Raw genomic sequence first — 26,577 nt, forward strand, 5'->3', positions numbered from 1 at the left:
TTCAAAATGTCTAGCACACTTGAAATTAATTTATTAAGTTTTGATTCCGAATGAAATTACGGACTGAGCGGAAACTCACTACCAGCTCTAAATTTTTAATGACCGCTACGTGTTCGCAGGTCACATCGAACAAAGCTAATGTTGATGGTATCATAGATTAAATATGTAAACGGCACGCGACAATATATGTTTTGGCGAAATTAGTGACATTATTTTGACTACTAATATATAATGTAATTACGTATTACTAAACAATTGATAAATTTTATCTTATTTGCTTTGAATATGTCTCATAATTAATGAATTTAAGATATATTATTAAAAAACTAAATGAAATCGGATTTTAATTTTGTAACAAGGCTAAAATACTAATATTTGAGAAGAAGAAAAAATTGGTTATATTAAATGTCAAAATTGTTTTGTACTATTTTTGAGAATGAAATACACTAAATATCAAATTCTCAGGTTTCCTGTAATTTTTGGTAGTTTATTGGGTGTATTAATAGTCGGTTTTTATAACAGGTAAGTTTAGTCGTATAATACGTTTATCTACTTGTTAATTTAATCATTCTAGAGGAGCTTGGATGGGCGATATTGATTCTGCAAAATCAGAATTGTTTAAAGAAAATGAAGAAACTAGTAATATGTTGGAAGATTTAAAAAAAGCACATAAAAAGAAAATTGAACTTTCAAAATAAAATATTTGAAGACTTTTTTCGTCGTGGGAAAGTTTGCAGAACATGTGATATATGGTTCTCCTACACTTTTTTTATAGATATTTGAGATATTTTGTAAAACAATGAATAAGCAATAAAATTGATAGATAATTTTTATTTAATCGATTTTTATGTTGGTGAACCTATATTTGGCTCAAATTTGCTAAATACTAAATCAATTTTGCTGTTATACTGGTTGTCTAGTGTGCTCTCACTACTACAAATACGTAGTTTCATAGGTATAGAAATAAAATTCCATGGATCTATATTCGCGTTTGATTTAATATGGATATAATATATAAAATAAACGATGAATTTTTTTCTCCAGAAACACTATTCAGATTTTTTAAATCAAAATGTGAAATATGACAATTCGACCTAGTGCGCATGTGTTTTGCACGACACGAAATGTAAAATCTTGAAGCTTGCAACATCTGTCAGCACGGTGATCCTATTAAAGTGGATGTATCAACATTTTTATTCTATGTTCTGGACTGTTCAACTACGTTGTTAAATATAAAACTGAAATTTTAAATAAATACTTAATAAATCACTTACGACTATATTAAGTTAAAATTTATTTCTTAAATAAATAGTATTTGATATAAAATATGACTGAATTGAAATTTAGAACTAACGGTCAGAACTCTCAATCCTTTGTTCATAAATTAAAAAAAATGTCCAAATCGATTTTTTACGACGTATATTGAAATTGATATCATACGAATTATATTTCTTAATAATAAATTTAATGCTCAGATTCCTTTAATGTCGAATAGAAGTTATTGTTTGTTTTAACCTACATATAAAAAAAGGGAAACAATATTGGCCTTCACTTAATGAAAAATCAGCACTTCTTTCAGTGGTGTGGTGAAAAAGCTACATCCCAGAAACAATATGAATAAATGCTGGAAAACGTATTTATTATGGTTTGCACAAGAGCATACAGAATTTAGATCTGCGGTAAGTGTAACATTACAACTATAGCCTTTTTAAAATATTTTTTTTCATAGGAAATCAATTCTCTACTTTCACTTTTGAATATAGAAATGAGATATGTTGAAAAACCAAAAGATATTGTAAGTATAAATATTATAAACGTTTTATGACATTATTTAATGTATTTTTCAATTAGGAACCTTACTGGATAGTGGAATTTAGTTCAGAAGATGACGTTAAACTACTTGCAAGTAGGTCTGTATCTTTAAGAAATTGTATAGAACTTTGGGCCCATGCTAAATCCATTCCTGCTATCCACGATAAACTGAAAAATTATCCTTTGCAACTATATAAATCTCATTTTGATGCTAATAAATCATTCAAAATTGAGGTGGAAACATTTTGTCGACATTTTACACAAAAAGAAAAGGTCGATAAATTAGAAGTAAGATTAATAGATTTAAATTAAATGTACATTTTTTTATAGAAATCTACAACTTTAACTATTTGTAATTATATTTTTCAGGCTTTTAGCTACTTACCTGTTTCAGGCCCTGTGAATTTAAAGAATCCTGATGTTACACTGCAATATATCGAATATTATGGCACTATATCAAATGATCCACCAGAATTACCATACTTTGTATTTTTTGGTAGATGGGTTAGGTTTCGTTAAAAAAAATACCGTTTTTTTTTAAATTTTAAAGTACAATTTTTAGGTAGCTAACGGTTTACGTCAATTAATAAAAAAACTATCTCTAAAAACAAGAAAATTCATTGGTAATACAAGCATGGATCCTCAGCTATCTCTACTTATGGCTAATCAAGCTAAAGTCAAAGATGGAGACATTGTACTAGATCCATTCGTTGGGACAGGTTCCCTTCTTGTAGCAGCTGCTCAATTTGGTGGTTATGTTATAGGAACAGATATAGATTATCTTATGCTTCATGCCAGAACTCGACCATCAAGAATTAAACAGAAGGTGCATGAGATTTATGTATTTCTACACTATTAGTATAGTATAATGCAATTATAGTAAAATTGTTCTCTCAAAGCAACAATTAACATTTCTCCAATCTTGTTTTCCCTTATCCAGTTTTTTCAAATTTTATTTATAGCAAATGTACAGTAGCTAACCAAAGTTCTAAACTAACTAAAAACTAATAAATAATAGACATGGAAAATTTAGGACTGAAACGATCGAGGGGTCTTGGTACTAGTCTATTACCAAAATACCCTAAAGATTTAATTACTACATATTAAAGTTCCTTGTAACAAACCCCAACCCCAAGAAGCTTTATTTGACAAAGCATATGTGAAATCAAGCTGTCAAATATTACCCCTAAGTTATTAATCTTTGTTAACTATTCAGAGAAAAACTGAAATAATAATTAGGACTCTAGTGTCCACATGTGAGCCCTGTAGGACACCTGGTGATGCTAAAACCAGATTTTATAACGTTTAATTACTTTGTTTTTTAGATATCTAAGTCAAGAGAACAACCACTCTTTAAACCTATTTTGATCAAACTTTGTCATCAAAATAATCCAATTATGCAAATTAGTTTCCTCTTTTATAACTCGATTTATATATGTTTTAGATGAGAGAAAAAGACGAGAGTATTAAAGCTAATATGAAACAATACAATTTGGAACATAAATATTTGGATGTGATGGTAAATGATTTTTCAGTATCGTTTTGGAAAGATACTGTTCAATTTGATGCAATTATTACAGATCGTAAGATATTTTTTTGCTTATAAATGTTTTTATTATAGAAATAATTCTGATTGGACAGTATTTTAGCACCATATGGAATAAGAGAATCAACTGAAAGAATAGGAACCACAAAAACTGATTGTAAAGTAAAAGAAGAGCATTTACATACACACATTCCAGCTAAAATTGATTACGGCATTTCACATATTTATAGGGATCTTCTTTTATTTTCTGCAAAACATTTAAAAGTTGGAGGATGTGTGGTGTGTTGGTTTCCAGTTTTTAGGTAGGAGAAATTAATAATTTACTTTATTTGACACTTTTATTTTTTCCTTGTTACAGAGAAGACTATGATGAGAAATCTCTTCCATCGCATCCGTGTTTTAATCTTACTGCAAATTGTGAACAAGTTTTGACAAAAGTAACATCAAGACGGTTACTAACATTTGAAAAAATTCGAGACCCAACTCCCCATGAAATGGAGACATATGATCACGAAATAATAGATTTTAGAAAAAAGTACTACACAGCTAGGGAAGAATCGAGGAAAGAAAGGCGAACAAGGGAAGCACAAATAAGGGAAGAGAATAGAAAAAAATATGAAAAATCATAAATTATTATTTGTATTTTGCTTATTAAATTTGTTCATTCGCCTATTTCCTTTATTCATAGAATTTTGATTAGTTCTATTTTTCTGATTGATGGAATCAGATTTCTTCTTATTTTTATAACGTAGCGGTTCATGTTTTCTTTTCACGCCAGTGGAACCCGAAAACAAATCTAAAAATAACAAAATATAAAAATAAATCTTTATAGTCATAAAATAAAAATTACCCTTGTCTGGTTCTTCTCCAACATCTTCTTTATAATATTGAGCATCATCATCTTTCTCTAACTCTGTATTTGATTCATTTTGTGTATCCTTTCGCATTCCCTTTAGGGACTGATCTTTTAATTTCTGTTTTAGTTCATCTTTAGCTTTCTTATTTGCTTCTTGTACTTTTTTTCTCTTTTCTTTCAGTTTCCTAAAATACAAAAATCAAATATTTTTTTTTTTTATATTTGACTATTTATTGCATCTATAGACCAATTATTAAAAGTGGATAACTTATTACTTATCTGATAATTTCTTCCCTTCATTATGAAATTTAGATTTTTACCTTTTTTGTTCTCGTTTTCTTTGAATTTCTTCCTTTTCTTCTTCAGTTTTATGAATAAGTTCATGGTATAAAACTTCTCCATCTAATAGACCATCCTCTATTTTTATAAGCTGTAAAGTCAATCTTGGACCAAGTTCACTTAATCTTATAGCAGATTTTCCAGATTCCACATTTCCTCTAGAAGCTATTTTTTGGGCTAAAACCACATGGTTATTGGGATCATCTTCGGCTTCACTCTCAGACATCATACCAGCCCTAAAATTAAATAGAATAAATCCCTTGGTGTAATTTTAAAAATAAATCAACCTACTTTGTAAAGAATTCTGTTATATCATTACATCTTGACAAATTAGGTACTTTACCCTGTACAACTTTCTTAACACCTCTAGAAATTCCAACAGGTGTAATTTTTATACAATAATGTCTAAAATCTATTAATTTAGTAGCCGGATTGTAATTCATTAAAACACAACGTTTCACTGTGTTCAAATCAATATTTGTAAGATTCAAAGTCGGAAACATGTTTTGAAACATAGAAGCCATTAGTTTGAACTGTAATCCTTCACCACTGAAACTATTTAGAACTATTAATGGGGAATGTTTGAAAGCTGCATCAACAACTCTTTGTTTTTTAAGTGATGAAATAACATCTCTTGCTAATGAGTAATTATGTATCTTAAAAGTTAATGTAGGTCCTCTAGGAAGCCTCATTATTTTCAAATACATTCCTAATTCGGTTTTGGAAAATATGGATAAATGAGATACATGTAATGGACCTGCGATAGCTACAAAATCTTTTATGGTATTTTTCTTCCTTTCCTAAAATAATATATTTATAGAATGTTAATCACATTGTTTAATCAGATACTCACTTTAAGTGATGATGCAGTAAACGGTTCCATAACTTTCCTAAAATCCTTAGTTAACTCTAATGTATCGCCACCAGAAATTCCTCTGTGGATTACAAACGAATGAGGTGCCTGAACAAGTTCATTAGACTCAATATTCTGGTTCAGATTTTTTTTAACAGAGCGTCCGCGTTTCCTTTTACCCATTTTTATTAAAAGTTCCCGTATAAGCTATTTTATACAACACATGTATGTATATCACTTTATAAAAAGGTTATAATCTTATTCTTTTCCTATACATTTCACATTCTTGAAGAATTATCATAGAGTCTCCTGACTATTGATAAACCTTACTATATTCTCACTTTAGAAAAGACCACTTGAATCAAAAAGTAGATTTATATTCTGACACTAGTAGTTGAAAGTGCTAGTCATTTTGTTATAACTAGTTAATTTTCATCTTTTTGTATGAACTTGGTTTTATAAATAATCAAAAATGGTGCTGGAAAGTACGATGATATGTGTCGATAATAGCGACTACATGAGAAATGGAGATTTTCTTCCTAGCAGATTACAAGCTCAACAAGATGCAGTAAATTTAGTATGTCATTCTAAAACAAGATCCAATCCAGAAAATAACGTTGGTTTGTTAACTTTAGCAAAAGTAGAAGTATTAGCTACACTAACTAGTGATGTTGGTCGTATTTTATCTAAATTACATCAAGTTCAACCGAATGGAGAGATTAATTTGCACACTGGAATTCGTATTGCCCATTTAGCTCTCAAACATCGCCAGGGAAAGAATCACAAAATGCGTATAGTTGCTTTTGTTGGCAGCCCAGTGGCAAGCGAGGAAAAAGAACTAGTTAAATTAGCTAAAAAGCTTAAAAAAGAGAAAGTGAATGTTGATGTTATTAGTTTCGGAGAAGATGGATCCAATTCAAATGTATGTAGTCACATTTAATCAATTTATTGTATTTATTTTATTGACATCTTTCAGGTTTTGACTATTTTCATAAACACCTTGAATGGTAAAGATGGCACTAGCAGCCATTTGGTAACTGTACCACCAGGTCCCCATCTTTCTGATGCTCTCATTTCTTCACCCATTATTCAAGGAGAAGATGGCACAGGTGCAACTGGTTTAGGAGGCTCTGGTTTTGAATTTGGAGTTGACCCTAACGAAGATCCAGAGCTGGCTTTAGCCCTTCGTGTTTCTATGGAAGAACAACGTCAAAGACAAGAAGATGAAGCACGCAGAGCTAAAGATGCATCTAGTACTGAAACTGGTATCAAATCTGAAGTAAAACAAGTTCATATATCTATTATTTACAATTATTAAATTGATATTTTTGTAGGGTAATGCAGTTCTGAAGGAAGAACCAAGTGAGGAAGCTTTATTAGAAAGAGCTTTGGCTATGTCAATGGAAACTGGTGATGACCAAAATGTTACTGTAACTAGAGCTCCAGTTGATTTTGCTAATATGACCGAGGAGGAACAAATAGCATTTGCAATGCAAATGTCTATGCAGGATGCTCAAGAAAGCTCTTCAGGAGCTTCAGCTTCAAAGGTTATATAAAAATTTCATTTTTATTTTTTTTTAACTGAATATCTATTTAGGTGGAACCCATGGAAGTTGAGGGAGATGAAGATTATTCTGAAGTAATGAATGACCCTGCATTTTTACAAAGTGTTTTAGAAAACTTACCTGGAGTTGATCCACAATCAGAAGCCGTTCGTCAAGCTGTTGGAAGTCTTAAAGATAAGAAAAAAGATGATAAATCTGATGATAAACAAAACAAATAATATAATGGATATTTATTTTTTCAATTTCATTATTACTTACATTTATAGATTCGATTTCAATCAATAAAATATTCATATGCTTTGAATAATTATTTTTTATTGAAATTGTCATTAAATGATTTCAGTAGGACTAAAATATACTTCCTAAAATTGAATATTTGTTTAAAATAAGGATGAAATTTACTTAATGTCGCTTTCTTGTTATAAATTTTCAATGTACAGTAGAATGTAAAAATATTTTTTCATTTTTGTTAAAAACCTAACAGATGTGTCTTTAATGGTCAACTAAATGTGTAAATGACTTTGCTATTGAAAAACTGGAGTAAAACGCGGAAAAATCGGGAAATATGGTATCATCTCACTTTAATCATTCAGGTCTTACTATATATATTTGTAAAAATCTTGTTTTTTCAATATCATTGAAAAAAAACTCAAATGTTAGGGATTAAACCCTTTGACAGTTGATTTAATATCTGTAATTGACTTTGCTATTGCTATTTAAGAACTAGAAAACTGAAACTAAACTAAGGCAAATTTGAAAATATGGTTTCATTGCACTTCAAACATTTTGGTTTTTCGACTCCTTACTTACTTTTTTTTCATTTCCATTGAAAAATATATTCACATGTCACAGATGTATCTATGTAATTAGCAATTTAATATCTATAATTGACTTTGATATTAAAGAAATAGAAAAAATGAACCGAAACTCAAAAATTTGAAAATGTGGTATCGCTGCTCTTCAATCATTCTGTTTTTCGTCTTCTTACTATATATATTAGTAACTCGCAAATATTTTGTTAAATGTAAGTAAATGATTATAAATATTTAGATCGATTTGAAATTTGAGCATCTTAAATTATTTATTTTGTCAGTTTATTCTCATAATTAATAGCAATGATTTTTTGACATAATCACACTTGATTGTCATTATTATTACATTCTACACCTATAAATTTCTGACAATCCAGTTATCTTTTGAGTACTAGTGATAAAAAAATTGAATTTTGTTTACTTTGACTTATTCCTTTTCTCTTAAGTCTAAAATGGAAAGTCAAGCAAATGAAATATCTACTGCTGCAAGTGAACAAGAAATATACTCTACAAAATGCACAAAGTGTGAGTCCAATTTTCTTTATTTATTTTTTTAAATAAATCAAAAAGTGGTATATAAAAATTATGATCAATAACTTTTTAAACAATTTTTTTTATCATAATTATTGAATAACTGAACACCATTATACACAAATGTATGCCATTTTACCATCTCCATTGATGAAAAATATTGATTGAAAATTAGAAAATCACTTATCTTTAATACAAATTTCCTTTCACCGGTTTAAGGTGTGTATAAAGGAATTTTCAGTATATACATACAAAGGTATACATTTATAAAGCGTTTTTATTTTTCAGTTGACCCGTTGTGGGTTCAAGTTTTGATAAACTTGAGGATGAAACACTCGAAAATGTTTACTAGACGAAGAAACTCAGCATCTGAGGGTTGGAAGTAATACCCGATATTATAAAAGTAACTATTTACGGTTCTATATCAAAAACTTTGTTACAGATTCGTTTTTGAGGAACTTAAACAATCAGGTGCTCCTGAATATATAACTATAATGAAAATAAAAAAGAAGTGGATGAATTTGATGACACGATATAGGGTGAGAACATAATTATTGTGGAAATATGATTTAGTTTAATCGTGTTTCACTGCATTTAATATATTTTTTTAAATTGTCTAATTCGAGTGTTTTGTATATCACAAACGGTTCTAGAAGTTCCAACTTAGTGGTGTTTTATTGCAGCAAATAAAAAATACTACTTTGAACCCTGAAACCATAACTTGGCCATACTACGAACAAATGGATAGAGCTTTTAGTAGGGAAATAGAAACAGATTCCGAAGGAAAAGCTATGGATACATCCTTAAATCCATCTTTAAGCAACGGTGAATAAACGGTAAACTTATAGTGTATATATGTATAATTTATTTATATTGTAGATGAAAGGCAATGTTTTATGAAAAAATTAATAGAATTGCGATATGTACACAGGCACTTATTTACTGGTAGAAAATACACTGCCAGAGATGGTTGGATGTAAGTATAAGAATTGTCATTCATTTAGAATAATATACTACCCAACAAAATTAATGCATAATTTGTTATTTGGCTAGAAGTTTTAATCAAACAATTTGGGGTTTCTTCTAGTTGTGTAAAATAAATATTTTCATTTAAACTTGATATGAACTTATCAATGCTTCTTTTGATGCTAGGTAAAGTTGTTTAAATCAATCATTTAAAGTCCCAGCACTGTGACTTTAAAATGTACCTTAATTTTCTTCAAAAATCATAATCTTACTTCCGAAGAATGCAGATATTGTGTTGATTAGAGGCTTCTCATTAAGATAATGAACCCAATCGTCTGTTTCTTCAGTACGAAGAGGGTTTAAAGATGTTAGAGTGTTAGAGAGAATAATAACAATCAATGTAACGCAATTTCCTTTTGTTGAAGAGAGTAGAAGGGGTAGCAATCCATATAAAATGGATGGCAATATACTACGAAAACCAGCAACAAACATAACAAGACAAGTATTTTATTATAAAACAACAGGTAGAAGTAAAACAAACAGACCTGTACGAACATGGAGAAGAACTATCAAGATAGAACTGCAACAGATAAACTTGGAAAGAGGCTCTAGAAATATCCAAAAACATAAAAATATGAAGAGTTCTCATCATCAAGATTGGAAGAAATGAGAATAGCAATCACAGCTGCTGAAACACCAACAAGTGCCCTTGTTCCACTGGGAGTGAAATGCAAAATATTGTTTAGGATTAAATAATCGAAATTATGCATTAATTTTGCCGGTGAATGTTTTTTTGATAAAAAATTTGAATAATTTTTTCAGGATTATTCAATCTCTATTACAATGTCAAGGAAAGTATTCCATAGACCAACTAAGTAAATGTTGGCAAAACTTGGTGCAACGGTACAAACAGTTGGCGAAAGGAGAGTCTACAGATAACATAACTTGGCCGTATTTTGAATATATGCACAGATGGTTCAAAGATAACAAGTTTCAAGATTTAAAAATGGATACAACCGCTAGCGAAAGTATTATTGAAGGCGAAGAAAAAGACGAAGAACTCCACCAAAAAGATACTATGGTAGAAACGCCAGTAAAGAATAATCTTTCTTTGGATAGAATAAAAATACAATTGTTGACTGAAATAAAAGCACAACAAGAAAAAAACCATCTTGTGGTGATGGAAGCTTTAAAGAATATTTCCAATCAAATGGATAGTAATCAATTGAATAGTTTGAAGAATGTTGAGTATGAATGTACCCCGATAACTGTGAAATATGTAGGTGAATAGTTTTAGTGATATTATAATTATTAGCTTCGTTTAGTATAAATAAAACACTACACTTTAATTGAAGTGTGTATTTATATTTCTTTCTAGTACAGGTACTCGAAATCTCATTATTAACACTAGTATATATAAAAAACAAATATTGGTTGGAATAAAATTGAAAATACTTTGAAAAAAAAATCACTTTGTTTCTTATAAAAAGTATAAATAGTTAGATTTTAAATTTCTAAGGCAGCTAAAGATTCTGATATATCAGAAATGTTCTGCTTTTCTGCATATCTTTGTTTAATTTCTTTTAATACCCAATCCAAGACTTTTTGGGCGGCATCCTTCTTTTTACCACTAACCACTTTTTGAGCAGTCAACATCACAGAAGTAGTCTGAAATATGAATAATTATTTTTTATAGTATAATTGTTATTATTACTTCACCAGGTAAATTCCGTACAGGGACCTCATATTTTTTGGGTTCAGTTTGAAAGATTGGTAATAATAGTTTCTTGCCAGTTCCATATTTTCCAAACCACCCTGACTGTACTTAACATCTGCATATCTTTGGTGGAGTAAATGATTATGAGGACTATGTAATATCAGCTCTTCTATACAAAATGCAGCTTTACTGTAATCAAACTCTGATAAATACAATTCACTTAGTTCCTGCCAGGCCTCAATATCAGCCATGAATCTAAAAACATTAAAAATATACTGTAGAATATAATAGTATCACCCTATAATTTGGAGTCACTTCCTCATTTTTTTCGTTTATTGATAGCAGAATAAATTAAAGACATCCTAGATCACACACACATATTTTTATGTACCACTTTATCACAAATTGAACTCTCTTTCCGATTTACCGAAATAAATCTTGATACACTGAGAGAAGTTATTTTCAAATGACAAATTGGTAGAACAGAATATATTGTAATTATTCAATATTTCAACAAATATTTATAAAATGATTTTGGCAGCTTTACAAAATTTATGAGATACACACAAATTATTTATTTTGCAAACTATAATAAAATTTTAGATCTTAACAATAAATAGTTGAAGTAATTATTAAAAAACTTTGCTTAGGATCTGAAATATATACGTTAGAACCTTTTAAGTGACATACCAATAATTTATAGTTTTTACTGTCTGCTACTACTCTATTAACGCCAAAATAGGATTTTAAACTACTTAAATGAATTGAAATTTCTAAAACTGTTAATCTTCAGTATAATGGTATTATAACTATAACTCCACTTGTTCCTTTTTGTTAATCATAGTTGTTGTAAAGTTTTATTACATTGGTTACAATTAAGGAGGAATTAATCCAGTTTCTAAATAAACACATGGTAGCTTTGCTTATTATCTGCCACTCTTATAGTATCAAGACTCATCATGATCCCCTCTGGCCTGTTCTATGACCTAGTTTATGCCAAACAACTTTCTTGCTAATTAAGAGAAAAACTGATATTTGATAATAATTGTTTACTTACACTTTCAAATAGTCTGTTAACTCTCTAATGGCATCTGAGGTCCTTCCAAGGGATTTTAATATAGCAATTTGTCTTTTTCTTGCGGAACTGTTTGTGGTGTCTTGTTGAATGACATTTCTCAGAATTAAAATTGCTCTTTCAAAATTTTCGTCAGCTTCATATAACATAGACTCCAAAACCTGTACTCTGCAACTATCGGGAAATTCATTGTATAGTTCTTTTATACATATTTCTGCTACTTTCAACTGGAAAGAATCTAGGGCCGCAATGCAGACTTGTTCTAATACTACATGTTCTATAAAATTTTGATGTAAAGAATATAATAAATTAAAAGTAAGTAAGATATACTTACTTTCTTTTCCTAGTTTATCTATATTTGAATTAATTGAACGATTCCAAATTTGCACGACTTCCCGACTATTTCGATCATTGTTATCTCTAAATTGTTTCAATAAATCCAAATCTCCTGAAAAAATAAATTTGTTAAAAAATAAATGCATGATATTATTATAATATTACTTCTAAAATTGCCCATTTTAAATTTTAAAAAACTAGCAATGATTAAATGAAAAATCACTGTGAAATGATTTTTGACGTAAGTAATTCCTCTTCTTTTCTCTATTTTCTATGTTTTGGCTAAAAAGATAGATTTTTATTATAGATTTTCCTAATTATTTATTAAAAATTATATTAAATGAGTCCTACTTTTACTATAGCTTGATTAGAAGTAAATGAGAACCAATTTATTGTTATTCTGTTCAAGAACTTATAATTAATAAATAACATAAAAAAGAAGAGAAATTTTGAAATGACAGTGACATTTCTATCAACAACACCGTCACCTGTCCATTTGCAACATATTTTGAAGTTTGCATGGTAATAGACATACTAATATATTTTAATATTTTTATTGTGTTTTTGCTAATAACATTCCGAGTCGTATACTGTTGTATTATTTACATTTGCAAGTTGATATTTGAAATGGAACCCGAGGATGCTAAATTCATGAGAACGTAAGTAAATATAAATTGTAAAAAAGACCGTGTAAATACTTGAGTTTTGTAATTTTTAGAGAACGTAAACCAGGATCAGTTGATGTACATCCAAATATAGATGCTATTTGCTTAAATTATGATTTGGATATTCAAATTTTAGCATCTAAAGAGAATGTCATTTATGGTGAGAAGAAGGTAAGCTATTTTATTATTTTAAAATAATTATTCGTTTGCTTTTACTAGTTTCTTAATGTCAATCAAACAATTTTTGTATAATGTATGGGTGGAGGAAAGAATGTGAATAATATTGTGTAAATTTATAGAGTCTTAAGAAAATTATAGAATTACCTATGATAAACAGCAGAACTGACTGCCATGCATTGTCTAAAGAGGTTGTTAATCAGTGTGAACTGATTCATCATTCACGACTACCTGAAGTTGAACAAATTATTTACTATTTGAAAAAACGAAAGCTTCAAAATAGTGGTAAAGGTAAATCTCTATATTATTTTTAAAATTAAAAACAAATGTCAAAATAACAGAAAAATTACTTGAAGGTGTTCAAGAGTGTGTAGGATCCAATTCCAGAAGAAATTTTTCTCTGTATAGTGCAAATTTTCATATTTTTTTCAATTTATTTAGGACAAAACATAACTAAGTAATAATCAATATTTAGGTATTGGTAATTTGAGTGATGGAGATAAAATTGGTTTTGAAAAACTATCTGGTGGAATTCAAGAAGCAAACTATAATAGTTTATCAGAATATATTGATCTCTTGTATGAAGGAATGGCAGAGAAAATTAAGGGAGCCCAACTTATTCAATTGTTAGCCAGGGATCCAGAAAACCTAGAAGCACTAGCAACCAATGGTATTGATATCATCTTGAAATATTTTATTATATATTTTTATAATATTTTGCTTATTCTAGAAACATTGATTAGTGCTTTAGGTAGGGTATTGAGAGAAGATTGGAAACGAAGTATTGCATTAAGTACCCACTTGGTATTTACTTTTTTCTGCTTTTCTATGTACTCTTGTTTCCATGAAGTTATCTTAAAATGCAAGGTAAGTACTATTAAATCTACTAATATTGTTATTTTAATAAAACTTCATTTTTATTATGTTTTAAGGTAGGTTCAATATGTATGGATATAATTGATTATGAATTGAGACGTTATGATAGATGGAAAGCGGATTTTGAAGGATCTGAAGCTCCTTCAGATATTCCTATTGTCCGCAAACCTTGTCCAAGTAGTGCTAGTATGTCTGAAATACCTCGCAGTCGAATTCCAGAACCAGTTCGTCCAAAATCAGGAAATTTTTCTGATAGTAACATTAGTCAAATTATGGAAGGTATGTGATATATACTAGTACCAAAATTTGACAATTTAGAAAGCTAGATTTAGCAATTTATATTTATTTTTTCAAATACAGGTAGCATTTATGATGACTTAACAACTTCAATGGAAGGTATTGATGATAGAAAACTCACTGATGAACAGAAATTAAAAAGGTTCCGTACTTTAGTAAAAAAACAAGAACATTTACTTAGAGTAGCTTTCTATTTACTTCTGAACATTTCTGAAGACGAAATTGTGGAAGAAAAGATGTCAAAGAGAAATATTGTAGGGCTATTAGCTAAAGCTTTAGAAAGAGAAAACGACGATTTGCTTATTCTAGTCATAACGTTTCTTAAAAAGTTATCAATAATGCAATGTAATAAAGAAGTTATGGTAGGAAATTTGTGTGTGATTGATAGATTGCCTCGCATGTTAAATTCCAATAGTGCTGATCTCGTTCATTTGACATTGAAGCTTCTGTTTAATCTGTCTTTTGATAATAGAGCTAGATATAAGATTATAAAATCTGGAATGTTGCCGAAAATTATGAGTCTCTTAAGTAAGTATTAACATTATTTTTTTTCTTTAACTTTCTACTTCTTTATATATTTTTATTTCGTGATGATTTGTCTTTATTTTAGGTCCCCTTTTTATAGAAAATTAGTTTGAAATACCAGGAAAAAATTGACATTTTGACTTAATTCGGTCCTTATCTTTACCAATTATTTTAAACTGATTTTCTATGAAAAGAGACCTAAAATCAAAACAAATCATCACGAAAAACATTTTTTTTTGGTCAAACAAAAAATTTGCAATGTGACCAAATTTAATCAAACAACATATTACTATTCCAACATGAGGAGGGTAGAGGCTTCAAAATAAACAACTGATTCCCTATTACTTTATTCTCTATGTTGCATAAAAGGTACTCTCTTGGATTTGTACCACTGAAGTAAACCCCTGCTGGGTATCTGAACACTATAAAGTGGAAGGGAACTCTAAATATAGGATTGCACAAAGTTGGTTACTACAGATGGAATCGATGAAAGATTCTATTGGTACATCAAACAAGACCAAACATAGTGTAACGAAGAAGAAGAAGCAAAATTGGACCCATAAATTTTAATCTATTTTGTAACCTCTACCTCCCCATCTGACTGCACCTTCAGCATACCTTCTAATGCTTACTTATTAATAATTTTTAGGCGATGATAAGCATCAAGAAGTTGTACTTAAGATTTTGTACCATTTAAGTTACGAAGATGAAGTCAAACATCATTTTGTGGACTGTATAGGTTTGGTAAGATACTTATTTACATCATAAATGACTTCAAGTTATAAAAAAAAAAGATAATCTAGATTTGAAACGAAACAAATTCTTGTTTGAAGTAGTGTTTTGATTGCTAATAAATATTTAAAAAAATAGTATTTTAAAATTTATTCTGTTTACAGATAATCGACATGTTACTCTTAAATGTAGGAAATGAAAATGATAAAACTATGGTGGCGCTTTGTATAAATCTAGCTACCGATCAGTCTAATGCCCAGCATATTATTAAGAAGAATAGATTGCAAGCTTTAATAATGAGGTCTTTCACGTACCAAGATGCGATGCTGATGAAAATGTTGAGAAATATTTCAGACAATGCTGCTTCTGCTCCACCATTCATAGTAAGTGATGTATTTTTTTTAATATTAGACTGTATCTTTACCCAATGGAATCGAAATGTACTAGTAGATGTGTTTTAATGATTTTCAAAAAATTTTTTTATGTAGGAATTTGTTGGAGATATTGCTAAAGCTGTAGTCGAATCGAAAAATGAAGATTTTATTAGAGAATGCATTGGTATATTGAGTAACCTTCATCTACCGGATCTCGATTGGGCTGAAATATTCAAACACTTTGATATGATAAAGTGGGTCAAAAATATCATAACTAGCAATAACAGCGACGCGGAATTGGTATTACATGTAAGTTAATTTTATTTATTGTATTTGCGCAAGCCAGAATACAGGAGCTCTAATAAATTCTACTTCTCTATATGACCAAGTGTTTCGAAAAGAAGTGAAGAAAAAAAATATATTGTACAATTCACAAATGATCAAAAACGTGAGTATCAACAATAATACAAAGTAACATAGAAATAACTAGACCAAGTGGAGGTAGAACTGTTGCAGTATTTATCTATTTGAATACAGCTTTTGACTGTGTGATTTCTTTCGAATACATTGCATACATTTAACTGACCATGTTATTTGGTACATATGTTAATTTTTGACGATAGTAAACCAAATTTGTTGGTATTTTTAACTAATGTATTCAAATTTTAGGTTATAGTCTTATTGGGTACTGCGAGTACAGATGAGGGATGCTCAAATTTGTTTTGCGAAACTGATATTTTACCTTTACTTATTGATCTCCTGAAAACTCATCAGGAAGATGATGAAATTGTCCTTCAGATTGTTTATGTATTTCTAACAGCATTGTCGCATACTTCCAATATCGATTACATAGTAAACAAAACAGGTAAATTTTCTGTTATCATTAATTTATTTGTATATTAGGAGGAAAATAATTTTAATTAATAAAAAAGGTTGTTAAAGTGAGAAATTCCACGTCTGTTCTTGTCCCACAAGGATCACATTTGGAGGGCTCAGAATACAAGTCCTAATTCTTCTGCAAGTTGCTTAGTAATAAATTGAACAACAAAAACATATAAACAGGGAATCAAAAACCTGGAAACACCTTATAAAAAATCAATTTTAAAATTATATCAATTGCTGAAATAATCAATAGTAAAAGTTTAATGTATTGAAAATGATTTTTTGTAGAAGCGCCAGCATATTTAATTGATTTGTTACAAGACAACAACAAAGTGATTGGCAAATTGTGTAACACTTGTCTCAATATAATTTCTGATCACGATAAAATTTGGGCGGATCGTATAAGAATAGAAAAGTTCCGTAATCATAACCAACAGTGGTTGGCTATGGTGGATTCGCAGCAATTAGAGACCGAAGAAGAAGAGGAGGAAGACGAATTACCTCCGTATTTGAATACTGAGTATTTAAGCACTGCAGTAGTTCCGCCTTTATCAGGTAAATAACAATTCTAATATCAGATCTATCTTTAGGAGTTTTTTATTTTGTAGGATAACAAAATTTCAAATTACTAATGTAAAATATTTTTTTTAACTTATTCTTACCCTTGATGTACATATAATTATTGAAGTTTGTTAAATTATTATTTAGAGTTTTTGGATTGTTTTGTTAGTTTTCTGTCTCCCCTCGTATTTAAAACTTTTTATTCTTATAATATACATTTTTCAGAGTTGCATGATAATGCGGAAACTGAAATAATTTCAGATACAGATTTGGACATTAACTATTTCAATAATCAGGACAAAGAGTAAGTTTTTTTATAAGATACACACAAATTTATGAAGCTATTGAAAATATGCTAGAATTGGTCTATGGAACTTAATTTTCAAAATAACTGTTATACTGCTCTCATTTTTGAAATTTATGATTTACTTTGGCAAATAATCTAGATGTAATATGAAAATTATTCATTGATACATGTTTATTAACAACTACATCATTTTTATGCAGCATCCAAATTCGGCCCCCAGTGGCTCACCTGAAACTTGTCATGGATTTATGCGAATTTCCATCATAAATTCTGATGAGTTTTAACGAGTTTTGAGAATATGAGGGTCAATCGAAACTTTGAAACTATGAGAAAACAAATTTGAAAATCTTTGTATTAAATTATGCAATAACGCCAAAAGTGTCTGTTTATTCACTAAAGCAGTTTTAAAATGATTTGATGTTTTATCGAAAATCGTGTTGGTCAGTTGATGTTTGCCTTAATGGTTTTTCTTCCGAAACAAAATTAACTGATATGAAGTGAATCTAAACCATAATAAACCCTACAGACTCGGATTACATCCAAAAAAAGGAACCATTTGGTGGGGTTTATAAATTGATAGCATTATTAAAACCTTATTTCTTCAAAAATTAATCTGTAGTTCATGTTTTCATTAATTGAACTTTTAAATAAAAAAAACTTATATTATATATTAGTCTTAAAAAACATGATACTAGTGGTTGGGGGTCATAACTTCAGCTATATAACTTACAATGTTAATATATGAATGAAAGTGGTTGGAAAAAAATTGTATTTGTAATTTGCTCAATTTTTTTAGGATTCAAGATTTTGACTTCGAAGCGATGTGAGAAAGTTATTTTTAATACTGGCTATTAATAATTGCTTAATTTCAGCACAAATCTGTATTATTCTAGTCATTTTTTCCATTTATATTTAGAAATATTTATTCGAAATATACATTAATATATATTCCTTTGTTGTTTTTCTATATCCATAGTATAAAATTCCCAATTTAACTATGTGTGAGGATTCAAGGTAGGGCCCCAATCCTTGGAACATAATAAAACCATAACTTCAAAAATCAATGGTATATTTTGATTAAACGATTATTATTATCTACCATGAGTAGTAATCGCTATTAACATGTTGTCGACAGTAGTACATGCATGCATAACCATAACAACTGTATCTCTTCTACTGATTCAGTTGTATATACAAATCATGAAGTACCTTGATACCACTTAATTGCATGTTTAGTTACAAGGTTTTGTTATTTATATTACCATTGCTTTTCTAACGAAACGTGATTTTTAATTGACTAAAATTACAAATAACCTTATTAATTTTCCAACGATCTTCTGGTTCATAAAGCGTCACATATTAAAGGAAACCACTTCATGTCCCATTTATTTCAAAAGAAATAGATAAAAAAAGTGTGCAAACTTGTTCGCTTGTATCGGTGCAGTGTACTCCATACTAATTCGACAATACAACAAACTGCTTAGCACATCAATAAACGTCAAATGTCATTGCGCCATAGGATTTGGGTTAGGTAAAAGTTAGTTGTTGGAATAGTTTTGTGATACTCATTTAAATTATTAATCATATTGATGCAACATAATGTAAATGATTATTAATTTTTGGTCTTATAAATGATGATACGCAATCGTATCTATCAAGTATTTCTGTGAATTCCTCGATTAAGCCATAAGGAGAGAATTTAATAATTGATTGATTGAAATGAATTAATTGTAATTATGTCGTTTTACGATAATCAAGAAAATAATTATCCTAGGGGTAGTTTTACACCAACTGAAAGTTATTTTAATAATAGAGCTCAAAGCTCGTTATCAAATTCTCCATACTTGAGTAATTTGCCAGTTGATATATCACATTCTACACTGGAACCAACTGCCAGAGAATTTTTTCCTACCACTAGCACATCTGAAAGTCATAATGGAGCTGTTAAGAAGAGACCTCAAAATAAAATCAAGGATAAAGATCATATTAATTGGAGAAGGTATTTATTCACTTGGACAAATAAACATTTTTTTATATAATTTAAAAACTACATATGTAAAATGTGTTTTATTTTATTAGGTACGGAAGTGGAAGAACTTTTAACAGTTCTAGACAAAATACATCTAGTAGTCAGTTTTCAATTTCCAGCTATGATAAAAATGATAATTCACAAAATAATGAACAGCATAGTGATAATCATAGAAATCCTATAAAATCTAATGAGAGATATCAAAGTAGTTCATCTTATGAAGATCGATATAATTTTGGATATGAAGACAATAATTCTTCAACCAGCTCTTCAAGAAATTTCAGAAATACTAAAAGATACGAAAATCATGAAGGAAAGTTACGGAGCAACTATAATGAGAGGAATTCAAGAAATTATGATGATAAAAAAAATAACAAAAAGCAAAATAATTTTTCTTATGGTAGTGGGGAATCTGGCATGAGAAAAACTTACCAAAATCAAAGAAAAAGCTATAAATCTTATGACCATAGAAATAACCAAAAATTACGGGATGATCATGGGTATAATAACTGGAGAAAACAAAATGAGAAACCATCTGATTCTAATTTGGTTAAAAATAGCAAAAAATGTAAGTATTAATAGTTCAGAATCTCTCTTTTTACTCAGAAAAAAAGCTGTTAAGCAAAATTTCCTCTTCCAACCTTGTATTTACAGTAAAACCTTTTTTAATTGAAATACATGGGAGCTTAGATGTATAAATACCTTTAATTCTCATATTTATTGTTAACTATTTTTTCTTAGTAAATGCTGCTTCTCAAAGGGAAAGGTTGGTAGAAATGCTCAATCGTCGTACCCTAGAGTGTCTCGTATGTTGTGAAAAAATAAAACATACTGATAAAGTTTGGTCATGTTTATTATGTTGTCATATATTCCATCTTCACTGTGTGGTTGCTTGGGCAAAATCATCGAAAATCGAAAATGGTTGGAGGTGTCCTGCCTGCCAGAATGTCTGCAGTGAAGTTCCCAAACAATATAAATGTTTTTGTGGAAAAACAATTGAACCTAGGTGAGTAAACAAATCTGGAAAAATCAATAATGTATAGAGCTGTTTAAAATATTTGTAAATCCATAGTTATTAATAACATTTTTTCCTAATTACAATAAGAGAAAAAGGGAATATTTTTTTCTAAATTTGACTTTAGTGAAAACCAATTTTTGTTAATTCTACTGGACTTTAGAACAAGCTAACACATACACTACCAGTCAATTTTTTTATTTTGATTTAATTTTGATATTTATATATTAATCAATATATATATATATATATATATATATATATATATATATATATATATATATATATATATATAAATAAGTATATAGTAAAAATCAAACAATAGACTATAATTGTTACATATTTAAATTTTTGATTCATTGTTGTAACTCCCTTTTGTTTTTATCATTTCGGTGCCCAATTATGGCATTTCTGTACATATTGTACTAATCAATAATTTATTGCCTAATTAATTGATAGGTTTGAACCAGGAGTAATTCCCCATGGTTGTGGAGATATGTGTTTACGTAAGGGTCGGCATTGTGAGCACAAATGTTCCATTTTATGCCATCCAGGACCTTGCCCTGATTGCACTGTAATGATATCTAAATCATGCGGATGTGGTGCCACTCAGCAAATGGTAAAATGTAGCACAGACATAGAAATAACTTGCAACGCCATCTGCAATAAATTTTTAGAATGCGGCTTACACCGGTGCACACAATCTTGTCATACGGGTAATTGTGAATCTTGTAATAAAACGATTATACAGGAATGTTATTGTGCCAAAGAAGGAAGAAAGGTATGAAATCTCCTACATAAATATATTTTGATTTTCAACTAATGGAAGTTTTATTTGGATAGGTACCTTGTTGTGGTGAATACAAAGGTCAAACTCAATATTCCTGTGGAGAATTATGTGATAAGATTCTATCTTGTGGAAATCACAGATGTGAGAAAATTTGTCATGAAGGTTCATGTGAGATGTGTACAACTGATGTTAATAATATTAGAACATGTCCTTGTGGAAGGACACGTCTCACTAAAGAAAGATTATCCTGTTTGGATCCTATTCCATGTTGCGATAAGGTATTTAAATATAATTAGTCAAGATAACATTTAGTTCTCACCACATATTTCACTAAATAATTAACTTTTAACGTTTGTTTTAGGTTTGTGGTAAAGTCTTTAAATGCGGACAACCAAATATGCCACACAGATGTGAAAATAATTGTCATGAAGGATCATGTCCTACTTGTCCTTTAACCACTGTTATCAAATGTCGTTGTGGTCATATGGATAAAGAAATACCTTGTTCAGAATTAACAACGAAAGCTGATGATGCCAGGTGTCAGAAAAAATGCACAAAAGTGAGTCATATTGTATGTATAATGAATGTGTTTTATTTTTTAACTAAAAAATATCTACTCTGGAGTATTTGGTATGTAAAAAGGATCAAACTACACAAACAAAAACAAATAAAATCACAGAAATATAGGATATTGGTAATAAAGATTTCAAATCTCCCTACTAATCATTCCATGATTAAATGGTTAAAGGTGGATACTTTTAAAATCAAATAGAATCATCAAAAAGCACTAGACATGAAAAAATTGGATTACTAATTGAATGAAAATAAGACTTTCTATCCACTGGATCTGTGACTGTGATCTAAAAGAAATAAAAAACGTAAAAATGTAAATTTAGAAACACTGCAACTAAAGCAACAATAAAATAGAGTATAGATTATCGGATCAAGATTAAATGTTCGAAATACTTTTTAAATCAAAACTACAGAATCTACTAAAGATGTGACAATCTGAAAAAAGTACTAAAAAATAAAAATTGTAATCTACACTTGATTGAAAGTAATTTTAACTTTCTATCTGCTAGATCTATGATCTGAACAAAATTAAGGACTAAACAGTTTTAATATCCTTTCATATATATACCTGATATTGATATCAATAACAAAATTGTAAAGTCATTCCATGATTATAATTTTGTTATCATATGATTTGGGTTAATTTAAATATTATATTTTTTCTAGAAACGTTTGTGTGGTAAACACAAATGCAATCAACTATGTTGTATAGAAGTAGAACACGTATGTCCTCTTCCATGTAATCGTCTTCTATCTTGTGGTCAGCACAGATGCGAACGTACATGTCATTCCGGCCGTTGTCCGCCGTGCGAAGAAACTAGCTTTGAAGAACTCTTCTGCGAATGCGGTGCAAGCGTATTATATCCTCCGATACCGTGCGGCACCAAACCGCCCAATTGTACCAAACCTTGTTCAAAACCGCGTCCTTGCGGCCACGAAGTAAATCATTCCTGTCATACCGGAATGTGTCCGCCTTGCACCGTTTTATGTAAACGTTGGTGTTACGGACATCACGAACAGAGATCAGCCATTCCCTGTCATCAAGAATATTTCAGTTGCGGTTTGCCGTGTGGTAAGGATCTGTCGTGTGGGAGACACAAATGCATTAAACCTTGCCACGACGGACCGTGTCCTACGCCTTGTAAACAGCCGTGTACGGTACCGAGGGATTTGTGTGGACATACTTGTAGCAGGTTAGTGACAAAAATTATTTTAGCAAATACGACTTGTTGTAACTTTTGTATTTACTCTAGTTGGATAAATTTGAATTAAAGTGGTGACTCTATAAATTAATTTTTTTTAGTTTCAGAAGTGACTACTACACCATAATAATTAATTCTTCTTTGCATGATGGTGGAAATTTCCATCATAACATTGAATGCCAAAAAATTATATAATAGAACAAGTTCATTTTAAGTTGATCGTATCTGGATAAATTTTTAATGTATATCACTCAACTATAAACCCCATATCAGTGTTTCACTCATTTTATTACAAAGGATTTTGCCAGTAGATTAGTGGAACAAACAAATCTATATATATTATATGGTAACCCCATCTCATCTACATCTTATACTGAATAAACATAAACAAGTTCTTTGGCATCCTTTTATTCATGTCAGTAGATCACTAGATCATATTGGTCCCCACAGTTTGGATATGATTCAATTGCTTTAATAATACCATTGAATAAATTTGAAAAAATTAAATTATCCTTACATTTCAATAAACTTTATAAACCGTAGGATACCCAGAACACGATAGACTCCATAAAATCCGACCGAATATTCTAAATGTAAAGGGTATTGAATGAATTTATACTATAAATATATACTAAGATTTAACCATTTTTCCTTTAATTTTGAACATGAATTATATCACCTTGATGTATTTCACTAATAAATAAAAAATTATGCAAAGAAGGGTTAATTATAAAAATATTTTTATCGATTTATTTATACTTGATTCTATTTGAACTGTTTCAGACCATGCCATGAACCACCGTGCCCTGAAAGTAGTTGTAAACAACTTGTTCCAGTGACTTGTTTATGTGGATTGCAAAAATCTACTAGACCTTGTATAGATGTAGTTGATGAGTTCAAAAATATCCAAATGGCTCAATTGAAAGAAAAAATGGGCAGCTTGTCGACTAATTCTACAATAGATTTATCTGATATTTTGAATGCGCCTAAAAAACCAACTGTTCTTAAAATGTAAGTTTTTTCCGATATCTAAAAGTTTTTTGCTATATAATAATGATCGTTTTTTCCATATTATTCATTATAAGCACCAAAATAAATGAATCCGAAATAAATATTAAGATACTATAATTACTTGAAAAACAAAATAGAAAATTAGCTTCAAAATGTAAAATCTAAACCACCCAAAAACAAAAGAAGTAATATTATATATCGAGTACCTTGTAATTATTGTGTAAGCATAGGGCAGACATTTCAGTATTTGGAAAATAGATTAGAAGGTCATCAATGTGATAAAACTGCATTAACAAACTTACAAAAAAATATATATTTAATTATAAAAATTCAATAATCAAATATAAGAAAAAGAGAATTTTTAGAAATAGTTTAATTCAGGAACGAGTAAGCTGTCGATGATAAAAAGAACTAAAAACCGCAGCAACTTTTTACCTATTTTCAAATCTTACTTTAAATCAGAAGAGACCTAAAATCAAGATAAAATGTTATAAACTTTTACTCTTGACTTTTGTTTCTGATTAGTTAACAAAACCCTAGTTTTGATGTTTAAAAATTTGGCTTGAATTTAAAAATGTTACAGTTTTGCGAATCGAGAGATATTTTTTACTTATTCCCAATTTTTTCATTTCTAGTTTAGAATGTACTGAAGAATGTCGAGTTTTGGAAAGGAACAGAAGACTAGCTATCGGTTTACAAATACGCAATCCAGATTTGAGTCAAAAACTTACACCGCGTTATTCTGATTTCCTTCGCCAATGGGCCAAAAAGGATCACCATTTTTGTCAAAAAGTTCACGACAAGTTAACCGAATTAGTTCAATTAGCTAAAAATAGTAAACAGAAGAGCCGCTCCTATTCCTTCGAGTCGATGAATAGAGATAAACGTCACTTTATACACGAATACTGCGAACATTTCGGTGTCGAAAGTGCGGCTTACGATATGGAACCAAACAGGAATATTGTAGCAACTGCTATTAAAGATAAATCTTGGTTACCGAGTATGAGTTTGTTAGAATTTATTCAAAGAGAAAATGGACAGAGGAAAGTGCCTGGGCCCGTGTTGGGTCGCGGTTCTAGCGGTAAAACTGAAACGGTCTCTTTGAAATTGCCTAGTAGAGTTCTAAGGCCCAGTACACCATCTCATGAAATCGTTGATCCCTTTAGATCATCGTAGTTACGAGTATTTTTACATTTATTTGCAAGTTTATAAAAGTGTTATATTATGAAATCCAATAAAGTTTTTTTGGTTAATCTCTTTGTTTTTATAACGTATAGTTTACCTTCCATCTCTGAAGACGTTATCGAAACGCGCGCCATTGCAGTGGTAGTCTAAACATTCTGTTCAGTATATGTGCGTATATCTTACTCTAACTTCATCTATGAACGTGATATAAATCTATGATTATGATGAAATCCATAGACATCGATCCTGAGGTCATTTCGAGATAACATCACAATCAGCAGCTGTATTAACGTTCGGAAAGAACATTACGTTGTTTAGTCCAAAATATTTATTAGTAGTAGTTTTTTATATTCACTTTTTTCACTGAAGATATTAATTTCAAAAAAAGGGTTCGAAATAAGAAATTTTCTATACAAAAATGAATCAGTTTTTGTTTGTCTAACACGGCCTACATTTTAATTTATGTTACTCTAAATGTTCTATTAAGCCCTCTTTGTGGTTATTCTTGGTCATTCTGTTCATTACTATATTGATTGTACCTGTAGATGAGCACGACAATACATATCTATGAACCTAACCATAGATATCTATAAATTAGGCGAATCTGTACTTGTCATTTATGTTTTTCATTCGGAATGGCGATAAACGAACGTGCCTATACATATCTATGAACCTGATCATAAATATCTGTACATAAGTAGAATCTATATACTTTTTTAGTTAATCTTGTCATTTATGCTCCATAGTAAAAGTAGCGCTAAATGAACATGGTTATACATAAATATGAACCTGTATTGTTTACTAACATGTATATGATATTTCTATTAATAAGACTCTTTTTTTTTTAAACTTATTATATCCACTCCATTCCTATACTATAATCTCTAATCATCAATGATATATATATATATATATATATATATATATATATATATATATATATATATATATATATAATATATATATAA

General features: G+C 29.6%; 7 protein-coding genes and 1 long non-coding RNA gene across 9 annotated transcripts; 6 read left to right on the forward strand and 2 right to left on the reverse strand.

The window, feature by feature from the left end:
- Positions 1–392: 392 nt before the first annotated feature.
- On the forward strand, positions 393–816 carry LOC130903887 (uncharacterized). Its single transcript, XR_009060788.1, has 2 exons — positions 393–522; positions 575–816. It is a non-coding gene; the product is annotated as an uncharacterized LOC130903887 (long non-coding RNA).
- A 688-nt stretch (positions 817–1,504) lies between these two features.
- On the forward strand, positions 1,505–4,030 carry LOC130890790 (tRNA (guanine(10)-N2)-methyltransferase homolog). The gene is made up of 8 exons (XM_057795111.1): positions 1,505–1,679; positions 1,730–1,795; positions 1,852–2,100; positions 2,182–2,316; positions 2,375–2,638; positions 3,257–3,395; positions 3,462–3,660; positions 3,717–4,030. Exons 1-8 carry the CDS (start codon positions 1,614–1,616, stop codon positions 3,985–3,987), a joined length of 1,389 nt encoding a protein of 462 aa, XP_057651094.1. The 5' UTR covers positions 1,505–1,613; the 3' UTR covers positions 3,988–4,030.
- LOC130890791 (protein Peter pan) lies at positions 3,715–5,638 on the reverse strand. Its single transcript, XM_057795112.1, has 5 exons — positions 5,407–5,638; positions 4,845–5,353; positions 4,535–4,789; positions 4,209–4,399; positions 3,715–4,154 (listed from the first exon to the last, which is right to left on the reverse strand). The coding sequence occupies exons 1-5, from the start codon at positions 5,587–5,589 to the stop codon at positions 3,982–3,984; spliced, it is 1,311 nt and encodes a 436-aa protein (XP_057651095.1). The 5' UTR covers positions 5,590–5,638; the 3' UTR covers positions 3,715–3,981.
- Positions 5,639–5,778: 140 nt separating this feature from the next.
- Positions 5,779–7,275, forward strand: LOC130890792 (26S proteasome non-ATPase regulatory subunit 4). Its single transcript, XM_057795113.1, has 4 exons — positions 5,779–6,328; positions 6,383–6,685; positions 6,741–6,953; positions 7,004–7,275. The coding sequence occupies exons 1-4, from the start codon at positions 5,879–5,881 to the stop codon at positions 7,187–7,189; spliced, it is 1,152 nt and encodes a 383-aa protein (XP_057651096.1). The 5' UTR covers positions 5,779–5,878; the 3' UTR covers positions 7,190–7,275.
- An 842-nt stretch (positions 7,276–8,117) lies between these two features.
- On the forward strand, positions 8,118–10,629 carry LOC130890793 (uncharacterized). Its single transcript, XM_057795115.1, has 6 exons — positions 8,118–8,308; positions 8,603–8,696; positions 8,757–8,853; positions 8,998–9,139; positions 9,194–9,290; positions 10,103–10,629. Exons 1-6 carry the CDS (start codon positions 8,236–8,238, stop codon positions 10,569–10,571), a joined length of 972 nt encoding a protein of 323 aa, XP_057651098.1. The 5' UTR covers positions 8,118–8,235; the 3' UTR covers positions 10,572–10,629.
- On the reverse strand, positions 10,625–12,865 carry LOC130890794 (ER membrane protein complex subunit 2-A-like). Its single transcript, XM_057795116.1, has 6 exons — positions 12,760–12,865; positions 12,574–12,690; positions 12,407–12,520; positions 12,055–12,349; positions 11,000–11,252; positions 10,625–10,948 (listed from the first exon to the last, which is right to left on the reverse strand). Exons 2-6 carry the CDS (start codon positions 12,587–12,589, stop codon positions 10,787–10,789), a joined length of 840 nt encoding a protein of 279 aa, XP_057651099.1. The 5' UTR covers positions 12,590–12,690; positions 12,760–12,865; the 3' UTR covers positions 10,625–10,786.
- On the forward strand, positions 12,866–18,752 carry LOC130890788 (kinesin-associated protein 3). 2 transcript variants are annotated; one of them, XM_057795110.1, is made up of 14 exons: positions 12,866–13,067; positions 13,127–13,244; positions 13,373–13,541; positions 13,726–13,920; positions 13,981–14,121; positions 14,187–14,405; positions 14,487–14,951; positions 15,598–15,692; positions 15,845–16,063; positions 16,169–16,363; positions 16,724–16,919; positions 17,225–17,491; positions 17,723–17,801; positions 18,601–18,752. In XM_057795110.1, the coding sequence occupies exons 1-14, from the start codon at positions 12,928–12,930 to the stop codon at positions 18,629–18,631; spliced, it is 2,529 nt and encodes an 842-aa protein (XP_057651093.1). In that variant the 5' UTR covers positions 12,866–12,927; the 3' UTR covers positions 18,632–18,752. The 2 variants fall into 2 exon arrangements, with proteins under 2 accessions (XP_057651093.1, XP_057651092.1); XM_057795109.1 differs by having other exon boundaries at positions 12,900–13,067; positions 13,981–14,117; positions 14,183–14,405.
- Positions 18,753–19,308: 556 nt separating this feature from the next.
- Positions 19,309–25,677, forward strand: LOC130890787 (protein shuttle craft). The gene is made up of 9 exons (XM_057795108.1): positions 19,309–19,803; positions 19,884–20,401; positions 20,575–20,839; positions 21,308–21,629; positions 21,692–21,916; positions 22,000–22,197; positions 22,878–23,404; positions 24,197–24,424; positions 25,060–25,677. The coding sequence occupies exons 1-9, from the start codon at positions 19,541–19,543 to the stop codon at positions 25,598–25,600; spliced, it is 3,087 nt and encodes a 1,028-aa protein (XP_057651091.1). The 5' UTR covers positions 19,309–19,540; the 3' UTR covers positions 25,601–25,677.
- The last annotated feature ends 900 nt before the right edge of the window (positions 25,678–26,577 follow it).

This window comes from Diorhabda carinulata, chromosome 2 (genome assembly GCF_026250575.1).
Source record: "Diorhabda carinulata isolate Delta chromosome 2, icDioCari1.1, whole genome shotgun sequence".
NCBI lineage: Eukaryota > Metazoa > Arthropoda > Insecta > Coleoptera > Chrysomelidae > Diorhabda > Diorhabda carinulata.